Raw genomic sequence first — 10,482 nt, forward strand, 5'->3', positions numbered from 1 at the left:
ACTGCTACTACAATTTCTTCTACTTCTACTACTATTATAACGACTACAACTACTACTACTACTACTACGTTCTTCAGATAACTTTTTACATGACCTTTTATTAATTTAAAATAGTAATAATTTTAATTTATTTTAAATAATAATCTGAATATGCAGAGTGACTTAAGTTTAATAAGTAAAAATATATCCCTCAGATATATTATTGAGAAGGAGCATAAAGTAGCATAAAAAAGAAATACTCAAGTACAAGTACCTAAAAACTGTACACCAGCACATTGTTGGAGTAAATGTTCTTATTTTTGATGACTGTTTTTTGAAGTGTAGCTGCGTCCTTTGAGCTCAGAGTAAAATACTTGTATTTTCCTGCAGCTGGACTTTGAGCGCCGGATGAGAGCCCTGAAGAAACAACCTGTGACTCACGCCTTCGTCGTCTTTGTTATAGAAAATGTTGTGAAATTACTGCAGATGAAACTGTATTCTGAGTAAAACTCGTGTCTCAAATCTGAAATAAATTTACGTTCCTCAGTCAGTTTAAGATAATATTGTTCATTTCTCAGTTTTTAGGAAACAAGTTGCTCCACTGTGTACTTGTATCTTTGGGTTTTAATACTACTACTACTGCTACTACTACTACTACTACTACTACTAATAATAATAATAATAATAACAATCAATCTTATTTCTAATGCACTTTATCTCAAAGTGCTACAAGATAAATGCATTAGCATAAAAAAATAGATAAAAACAACCAAAACAAAAGTGTATAAAAGTACTGGTCACTAAAAGTCTTTAATTCTGATAAAAGGGAATGTTTTCAGTTCTTTTCCCCCTAAAGCACGGACAGGTATTAAATACTGTTTATGAGTGTGTTGGGTATGTGTGTAATTTGCGTTTTTGTATATATTTGCTCCAAAATAAAATAAAAACATTAATTACTGTTCAAAAAAATGTAATTCATTATAATTAAAATACATCACTATTGATTTTAGTTTTTTTCAGATAATTTCGTTGTTTTTCACTTTTTTTGGGTGCTAATTTTAATCTGAACGCACAAGAGAACGAAGTCACGAAATTCAAAAAAATCAAGTTTGGGCTAAAAATACCTGTTTTGGTGGAACAATGAGACACAGACATTTTATTCTGGTGACATGGCAGGAAATAATGTTTCTGCACTAATAATTTATCTAATTTTTTTATTTGTGATACTCAGAAGAAAACAAAAACATGAGATAACTCCTCATTTTCTGCTGTTTTTCTTTCCAAACATAACAAATTAGATCCTTATTTCGAACATGGCAAATAAAATAAGACAATAAAATAAAAATCAAAGCAAAAACAACAACATCACAATGCCCAACGGACAAATTCAGTAAACAAGCACAAGTATTTCACGTCCGAAAAAAGGAGGGGGAGGAAATAAATACGCATCAACTTATCACGACCACGTCAGCGTCGTCTTTTTTAAAGTCATTCAGCGCTCCAACAGCGACAAGAGGAAACCAACGTTTCACCAACAAGTTTTATTCTCTGCGTGTTTGTGCAGAATCGGAAGTTCAGTAAAACATTCAGGTTTTGGCCACCGATGATTCGGCTCCAAACTGCCTCATAATGAAAACTCTTCCTCGTGCAGGAGTGTGAACGGTAACGCTGGAACGTCTCACAGCTGGTTAAAGTTTACTGGCACTTTTGTGAACTTTTCTGGCACCTGGACCTTCGTTAAACCTTAAATTAGATCTGCACAGAGCCGTTTGTCACGACAGCAAACCTGAATAACACGGAACAAACACGGAGAGGAAACCAACAATAAATGCCAAAAACGGCACAGTCTCAAGATGTTTGATGTTTTTGTCCACAAACTGAGGCGTTTCAAAACTGTCCAGTGAAGAACAACGACCACTTTAGCGTTTATTTGGGATAAAACGCTGAAGACTTGACACATAAATCAGCTGCAAAATAACTCAAGACAGACGAGGCGTGTTTCCATTAACCCCCAAATTTTGCAAATTGAAATTGAAAATATAAAATTTGCCTAATGGAAACACGTCAATTAAAAAAAACTCCATTTACGCTGGCACGAGGTGGCATTTAAGGCGACTGTGAAACGCCATGTTTGTCCAAACTGCAGTGGAAATCCTTTTTAGTCTTTTCTAGGTCACATGACGCTGTGAGGTCACGTGACGCTGTGAGGTCATGTGACACTGTTATTGCATCACATATCTCTGAGAAAGTTTTTAACCCATAATTCCTCTGTGAAATCGTGGACTACATCTCCCAGAAGTCCCTCATACGTGGCCGCTCCCACAAAGTCGTACAACATCACTCAGTGGAAACACAGTCATCTCCACATTGAGTTTTATCGACATTTATCGCTTCAGTTTTGTGCAAATCTGCACTGAAATCGGCTCTCTGAAACCTCCGGAGTGACGTCTGGCTCTGGTGCAACTTGCAAAATCGATTTCTAAATCTACTAATTTATTGAAATTTGTGTGACATTTCTGGCAAAGTTTCTTTTCTCCAATGTTTTTTAAAAAAAACAAACCAATTTTTTTTTTAGGGTTTAAAGGGTTAAGCACTTTTTTCACGTCATTTCCTTGTTTTTTTTTCCTACTTTATTTTTATTTATTTATTATGAATTTCAGATCATTTTCCCTGTAATATTTTCACTAAATTGAAAGACATTAGTGGATAACACTGATTTTAAAAAGTTGGAGTGTTTTATCGACTTTTCGAAAACATGGGTTAAATTTCGCACAAATCTTTAAGGGAAACTCGCCGGGTGATGGTGTTTTTAACTCCCTCGCAACAAATAAACAAAGAAAATCCAGTAACACAGAAGTAAAATGGTTTGATTTCGGTGAGTCGTAGAGTCCGACAGTGAAGTGAAACGACATTTTTCACAGATTGCGACTTTTATTCAAAGTAATTTTGGCTCTTTGTCGGAGGTTCGTACCTCCTGATAAATACACACCTGAACTCGTCTCCTCAGACTCGGAGGGAAGCCGAGACATATTTGGGGGATTAAACTCGCCGATAAATAATCTGCAGGCGTTAAACGTCGTTAAACGTCGCGTCTGCTCGTCCTCCGTCCGCAGACAGAGCTGGAAATACTGCCTCACGAAGAAACGGAAGCTCGCCGTCCTCTCCTGCAGGAGTCAGGACGGACGCCGTCTCAGCTCCACTGTCCCTCCTCCCCCCGCCGTCCTCACTCGTCCCTCCCGCCCTCCACCATCCTGTAGCGCTGCCTGCAGGACGACGGCAGCGTTACCGGCCACGAGAACACGATGGGAACCGTCGTCTGGACGTTCTTCTCCAGGAAGTTGAAGATGGGGTTCCACCACGTCCTCAACAGGTAGTTGTTGGGGGCTTGACGCAGCGTCTGAACAGAAATACATTAAAAAATGATACGTTAAATTTCTGCAGTTTAAAGATTTGAAACCCCAGGAAACTGGCTGGATTTGTAAAAAAAATGTGAAGAAGGTCTTGAGCAACATTATAAGAAATTATCAAAACAATTAGCAAGAAATTAGAGAAAATACAAGAAAATTTCCTGAAAATAAGCACCCAAAAGCTGAAAAAAATGAAATCTAAATATATAATAAGATAATAAATAAATAAAAATTTTAAAAAGTACAAAACCTGAAAAAAAGCTCAAATAAATAATCCATTCTTTATTTTCTTGTTTATTCAATTTAATTTCCTTTGTTTGCTCATTTAGTAATGTAAAATAAATATAAAAATTTCTTGAGCCATTTTCCTTTTCTTTAATTTTTCTTTCCATTTTTCTTCTTTTCTTTAAATTTTAAGCATTTAAAAAATGGCAACATCAAAAGAAAAAATGTGGTGTATTTCCTTCAAAAATTTTAGCCATTTCTTCTGCAATAATTAACAAAAAACTCTGGTCAATAAATAAATTTGGTCTTTTTTTCTTCTTCATTTTTAGGTGATTTTAAAAGACAAAAGACGTTTTTTTTCTTTAAAACTGAACATTTTTGGTGATTTTTAAATTTCCGACTGTTCTTGAACACATCATGTGTTATTATTCAGGTTGGTTCCAAACTTTTCACAACCGTACGAACCCTGAAGGGCACACTTAACCCTGCTAGTCTGTGTGTGTGTGTGTGTGTGTGTGTGTGTGTGTGTGTGTGTGCACCTACGTGTGTGTTGGCCATGGTGTGGTACCACCAGAAGATCCTGGTGGTGGCGAAGTATCCGATCACCACGTCGATGCTGTAGTGCTCGTGAGCGATCAGGATGCAGATGACTCCCGAAGCGCTGAGCAGCCAGCAGAACCAGTGATACCACCACATCCAGCGCGGAGAGTCTGCACGCACACACACGCACGCACACACACACACACACACACACGTCATGACGGGTCAAACAGCAGCACACGGCGAGCTGACAGCGAAGCGGCTGACGGTGACACACACTCACACTCTTTGATGAAGAGGTAGGACAGCGTGCACATGACGGTGTGGCCGCTGTACAGGAAGTCTCCGCACATCAGGTGAGAGCCCGTCAGAGACAAACCTGAACGCCACAAACAAACGAGCAAGAAAACAAACAAACACACCAGAAAAACAACAGTTATTTAGTCGCTTTAGCATTCACGGCCAAACACACTTTACCAAAACATTCCAGGACTTTTCCATGACTTCCATGAAGACCAAACAGTCTCTGAAATGACTATTAATTCTCCTTAAGCATCTTTTTATTACTATCGAACCGTTTTTTAAAATACACATTATTTCAGATGGGGGGAGGCGGTGATGCAAGAAGGGGGAGGCATTTTTTTAAAGAAGAAAACTGTTGGCTTTTCTTTTCTTCCAATTTCTTTTGGTAATTTTTAATTTTTCCTTTTATTTATTTATTGCAATTTTTAAAGAAAAAAAGACGACAAAATGCTGGCTATTTTGGCGATTTTTAAAGAAGAACATTTATCTATCTGTTTATTTTTTGTGATTTGTAAGAAAAAAATTTCAAAATGTTTTAAAAGAAAAAAATTGGCAATTTATTTTATAAATCACGCCCTCCAAACTCGCAGGTGTGCAGCCTGTTTTCCTTAAAAATCATCCTCGTAAAGAACCGAAAACAAGCTCCGGTCTGGAGCGTGTTATCTGTTTTTGTTCTGTTAGTTACATTAAGAAGGTGGGTGCTTTTATTTTGAAATGTGGCGCGTGACGGTGGTGTGTGGCGGTGGCGTGTGACGTGTGACGGTGGCGTGTGACGGTGGCGTGTGGCAGCGGCGTGTGACAGTGGCGTGTGACGGTGGCGTGTGGCGGTGCCGTGTGGCGTGTGACGGTGGCGTGTGGCAGCGGCGTGTGACGTGTGACGGTGGCGTGTGGCGGTGGCGTGTGACGGTGGCGTGTGGCGTGTGACGGTGGCGTGTGACGGTGGCGTGTGACGGTGGCGTGTGACGGTGGCGTGTGACGGTGGCGTGTGGCGGTGGCGTGTGACGGTGGCGTGTTACCTCCGCCTGAGATGAGCCTCAGAATCCTCCAGATCTTCCCGGTCGAGTCGTTGTAAAGCTGCAGAGACGACAAACGTTTACTTCGCTGTCTGTCAGAAAGCAGCTCAGAGCGCAGTACACCCGAGTACACTGTGTGCAGTAAAAGTACCTTTGGAGCGCAGACCATGTGTTTTCCCGGCACCGGCAGGGTGGTAATGTACATGGTGACGCAGCGGTACATGTACAGCGTCCCGATCAGGAAGAAACAGCGACGGCCGACGATAGCTCTGCAGAGAGAAAAACTTTTACTTTAGAAAATCTGAATTTTATTTTTTTTTGGGTGATTTTTTTTTGTGAGAAAAAAAAATTGGGGCAAGAAAAAAATCTTTTTTTTGCGAGAATTTTTTTTTTTCAGGAGGAAAATAAGGCTCATTTTTAAGTGTTTGTTTTTGTAATACTCATTTTGACCACAAGAGGCTGAAGTGATAATCATCATAATAAGTGTACGGAACCTGTGCTGCAGGTCAATGTGTACTCAGGACACTGTTTGTAGTACTTTGTCTTCAGTGGGACATTTGGACACATGAAACGTCCCCTGGCGGTGCGCTTCAGCCTCTTGAGTATTACAAAAACAAACAATGAGAAAAATCGTACTCGTACTGCGAGTACTGATACTACAAGCGGCGGCTGACCGTACTTGTGTTTGAGGAAGATCCACTGGACGAGCCAGAGCCCCGTCAGGATCAGCCCGTTGACCTCGGTGACGGTGAACGCCCACGGCACGCGGTCCACGTAGTCGAAGAACTTGTCGGGCAGCGGCGGGCTCACCGACTTGTCCGGCACCCGCTCGTGGACGACGGTGATGATGACGGTGGTGAAGACGAGGTTGAAGAGGGCGTAGAGGAAGGCCACGCCCGTCTTCCACCACTCCTTGGGGAGGCGGTTGGCGCGCTCCTCCGGCACGCTGATCTTGACGTAGTCGCAGTGGCGCCGCAGCCCGCTGCTCAGCGAGTGGATCAGCTGGTTCTGCTTCAGCAGGCTGCTCAGTTTGCTGCCCTCCGCCTTCTTCTTGCCGTCGTGGGCGTCGGCGGGCGTCGGCGCCGAGGAGACGTGGCGTGGAGGGTTGCCGTTGGCGACCCTCGGAGGATGCGTGTCGGGATTCTCTGTGGTCACGTTGACTTCAACGTGCGGGCGGACGTCGTCGTCGCCCTGGATGAGCTCTGACGCCGCCATCGCTCGGCCTGATGGGTCGTTTTTTTTCTGACCAATGAGAACGTCTCCTGGTTCACCAGCCAATCACAGGCTGTTCAGTTTGTGATCGCTGATTGGCTGATGAATCCGATCAATATCAGGCGATCAACTGCAGGCGGCTGATTGGTCGATCAGAACGATTCAAAACCTGAAAAAACAAAAAACATTTTAATTTTCAACACAAAAGTCAAAATCTGAAAAAGGTTTTTTTTGTTTTATACTTTTTGTTTTCTTTATTTTTTGACTTTCTTGATTTTTCTCTTTATTTAAACTAATTTAATTTTTTCAAATTATTTGTTTATTTTTTCTTTATTTTTACTTTTTTGTTTTCTTGTTTTTAACTTTTGTTTTCTTGCTTAGTTTTGATTTAATCTGTCATTTTCCCACTTTTGATAAAAACAGATGTTTTTCCTGCATTAGTCAGTAAAACTTTAATGACATTTTCTGTTTCTACGCAGCAATAATTACTCAGAATTACTCCGATTTTTAACATCACTCTTAACGTTAAAAAATGATAAGGAGCCAGAGTGAATAAAAAAGCATCAAAACAGAGCTTTTTCATGCCCCCGCACAGGTCACAACAGGCCTTGAGTTATCATTTCTTCTTTTTAAACGTCAGAGAAACATCCAGAAGTGTTTGACTAACCGGAAACATTTCGTTATTTTCATGAAATCAGCTGATCGTTACGTTTCGTCTTCAGTTTGAAGGTGAAATCAGCTGATGGAGACAAACATTCCTGCTTCCTGTTTGATGACGCCGATGTCGTCTGACCCGTTTTCTGCTCCCAAGTCACGTGTGTGTGTCAGCCGCCGTCACAGTAACAGGGTGTGTGTGTGTGTGTGTGTGTGGGTGCGTCTGTTTTGCAGGGCGTGTCTCCCTCAGGTTACTTGCAGTCAAACAGTCAGGTTTCATTCCCACAGCAGTCTGGTGGTTTGTGTGTGTGTGTGTGTGTGTGTGTGTGTGTGTGTGTGTGTGTGTGTGTGTGTGAGAACCAGGTCATTCACCTGCCTGAACTCGATTAGCTGCACAGATAAAGAAAATTCCTGCCTGCAGTCGAGTTGAGGTGTCGAGGATTTCGGTTCTGAGCTTCATTCAGATTTTTTGTGATTCGGTGACGTTTTTTTGCTCCGAAAAATGAGGCGCTGCCGCTGAAATCGCAGCAGAGGACAGAAGCAGGTGACACAGTGATCGAAGGTTTCATAAAATGTGACCATCTGAGCGAATACAGGTGTGATCTAACATTTAATGAATAAAAAGAGTTTTTCACAGCAGCTGAAATATAAACGAACTGCATAAAAAGAATCAGCTTAAAATAATTTTTAAAACAGTCCAGTGTTTTTGCTTTCTTCCATCTAAAATGTAGTTTTTTTTCTTTAAAATATTCTGGTGATTTCTTATTTTTATTTTTTACAAATGTTTGGCAATTTCTTTTTCTTTATTTTTTTCTGATGATTTTTTTTACTTTTAAAATGTATTTGGTGATTTCAACATTATTTGGTATTTTCTGTGTTACTGGTGATTTGGGTTTTTTTGCTTTAAATTCTTTTTGGTGATTTCTTTTTTTTAATTGCGATCTGTTGATTTTATGAATGGTGATTTCTTTTAAAAAACATTTTGTTCTGCAGATTTTTTTTTTAAATTGGCATTTCTTTTTCATTAAAATTTTTTGTTGAACTTTTTTCTTTATTTTTTTTCATTTATATTTTATTTTTAAAAAAATGCATTTTCATTCTACTTTTTAAACATTTCTGTTGGGTTTTTTTCCTTTATAATTTTACTGATGATTTTTTAACAAATTTGGGCGTTTTTTTCCCTTTAAAAGTTTTTTGCATTTGTCATCTTTATTATATTTATCTGTTTTCCTTGATGGTCTGAATGAGCCACAAAAACTCGTTGCCTGTCAATTTAAGAAATCAAGTCACTCAAAAGTCAAATATGGATTAAAAATATTTGCTGTTCGTTTGATAAAAACTACAGCGAGCAGCTGAACATTTGAGTTGTGTGATTATTGATGATATAAAACACAGAAACAGACGAGATTTGAGTGAAACTGGGAGTCGTGTCTCCGTCTCCTGTGAAATTCCTCCTCCGCTCACCGACTTCGACAACATTTCACACTCAGGTGAATGTGTGCTAACATTCACTGTGCACACATGTACGTGTGTGTGTGTGTGTGTGTGTGTGTGTGTGTGTAATTATTATTAATAAAAAAATAATAATAATAAATGTAAGAAATCTAGAAATGACTAAATAAAAATGAGAAAATAAAAACAACAATAATAATTAGTAGACATTTCCATATCAAGTTTGTGGTTGAGGCAAAAGCACAATAGTGCACTAAAAATAAATAAATCAATCAAAATAAATTTAAAAAAAGGTATTTTGAGCTGCAGTTATTAATGTCACAATAGCAAAGAGGATTTCTCTGCTCATTTAAAGCGTCTGTCCTCTGCTGTGATGTCACATCCTGTTTACGGCCCGCACAATAACAGATATTCACTTTAACGAAGTTAAAACCACGTGAATTAAATTTCCCCCAAATTAGAGCTGATTCACCAACACACACACACACACACACACACACACACACACACACACAGAGAGAGAGAGAGCTGTAGCACACACTCCTCGTCCTGTCCCACCTCCATCATCCATACTTTTATTTTTAATAATTAAGTATCAGACCTCTTGATGTAGTATTTTTATCCAAAGATATTTAATTTAAAATCACGAAAATAAGAAGCTTGAACAAATAAATGTTTTAATAAAAACAGAATAAATCGAAAATCATCAAAAGTTGCCAAATAACTAACTGGTTTCACCAGGAAATAAAAATGCCAAAAATACTCAAAAAGGCATTTTTAAAATTTGTGAGTTTAAATTTCTGTAGGTAATCAATTAACAAATCTAATAATTGGCGAGAACACCAATTATTTAAACACATTAATGTGTCAACAACTAAAATACAATAATGTTACGAACTGATATTTTTCTGAAATGAACCGTTCTGCTTTTTGTACTTTAAGTTCATTTTCATGCTTAAATCTTTTGTACTTTTACTGAAGTAAATTCTGAGCGCAGGACTTGTATTTGTAACAGAGTATTTTTATGTGTGGTGTGAATATTTACTGAAGTAAAAGTACTGTTTTCACCGCAGTTAAGAGGCTGAAAACTGTTTAACATTTTAACCATTTCAGTAACTTTTGACCGCGTTCAGCTGTGAAATAACACGTTATTTCACGTCATTTCCGCAGAAACACGCTGAAAGTTGAGTTCATCTCTCAAATAAACGGCTGCGGAGTTTCGGAGCTCGTGCTTCATTTCGACTCGAGCTCACCGACAGAAACAGGAACTGAGGACTCACCTGTCTGACGGAGTTTGGCGCCTTTCTGACTTTTTTTTAACGTTAACCGGTAAAATCTGCTGCTCACACTGAAAATAAAATCAGACTGACCTTCAGACTGCAGAGTTTCTCCTCCTCAGAGCTCCAAACGGCTCCTTTTAGTCCAAAAAACCTCTCCTCCTCCTCCTGCTGCTGCTCCTGCTGCTCCTGCACTTTGCGCGCCCTCCTCATTCACCGAGGGCGCGCGCCCCGCGTCCGCGCTGTCCACATAAGGAGCGGCCTCTTCCGGTGACGCGCCCGCTGACTCACCTCCGGAGCCGACGGCCGAAACTCACCTGAGCTCGGCAAAACTCGGTATTTTCCGTAAAAGGGCGGACGATCAGAGAAATAAGGCCGTTTTCTTAAAGATAAGTCAACATGAGAGTTAATTATAAATGA

The 10,482-nt window shown here is 39.6% G+C and overlaps 1 protein-coding gene across 1 annotated transcript; it reads right to left on the reverse strand.

The window, feature by feature from the left end:
* Positions 1–2,588: 2,588 nt before the first annotated feature.
* On the reverse strand, positions 2,589–10,252 carry LOC121962107 (phosphatidylcholine:ceramide cholinephosphotransferase 2-like). Its single transcript, XM_042512302.1, has 7 exons — positions 10,156–10,252; positions 6,147–6,848; positions 5,619–5,736; positions 5,471–5,528; positions 4,435–4,530; positions 4,155–4,321; positions 2,589–3,376 (listed from the first exon to the last, which is right to left on the reverse strand). The coding sequence occupies exons 2-7, from the start codon at positions 6,680–6,682 to the stop codon at positions 3,203–3,205; spliced, it is 1,149 nt and encodes a 382-aa protein (XP_042368236.1). The 5' UTR covers positions 6,683–6,848; positions 10,156–10,252; the 3' UTR covers positions 2,589–3,202.
* Between the last annotated feature and the right edge of the window lie 230 nt (positions 10,253–10,482).

The sequence above is a fragment of the Plectropomus leopardus genome, chromosome 23, assembly GCF_008729295.1.
Source record: "Plectropomus leopardus isolate mb chromosome 23, YSFRI_Pleo_2.0, whole genome shotgun sequence".
NCBI classification, from domain to species: domain Eukaryota; kingdom Metazoa; phylum Chordata; class Actinopteri; order Perciformes; family Serranidae; genus Plectropomus; species Plectropomus leopardus.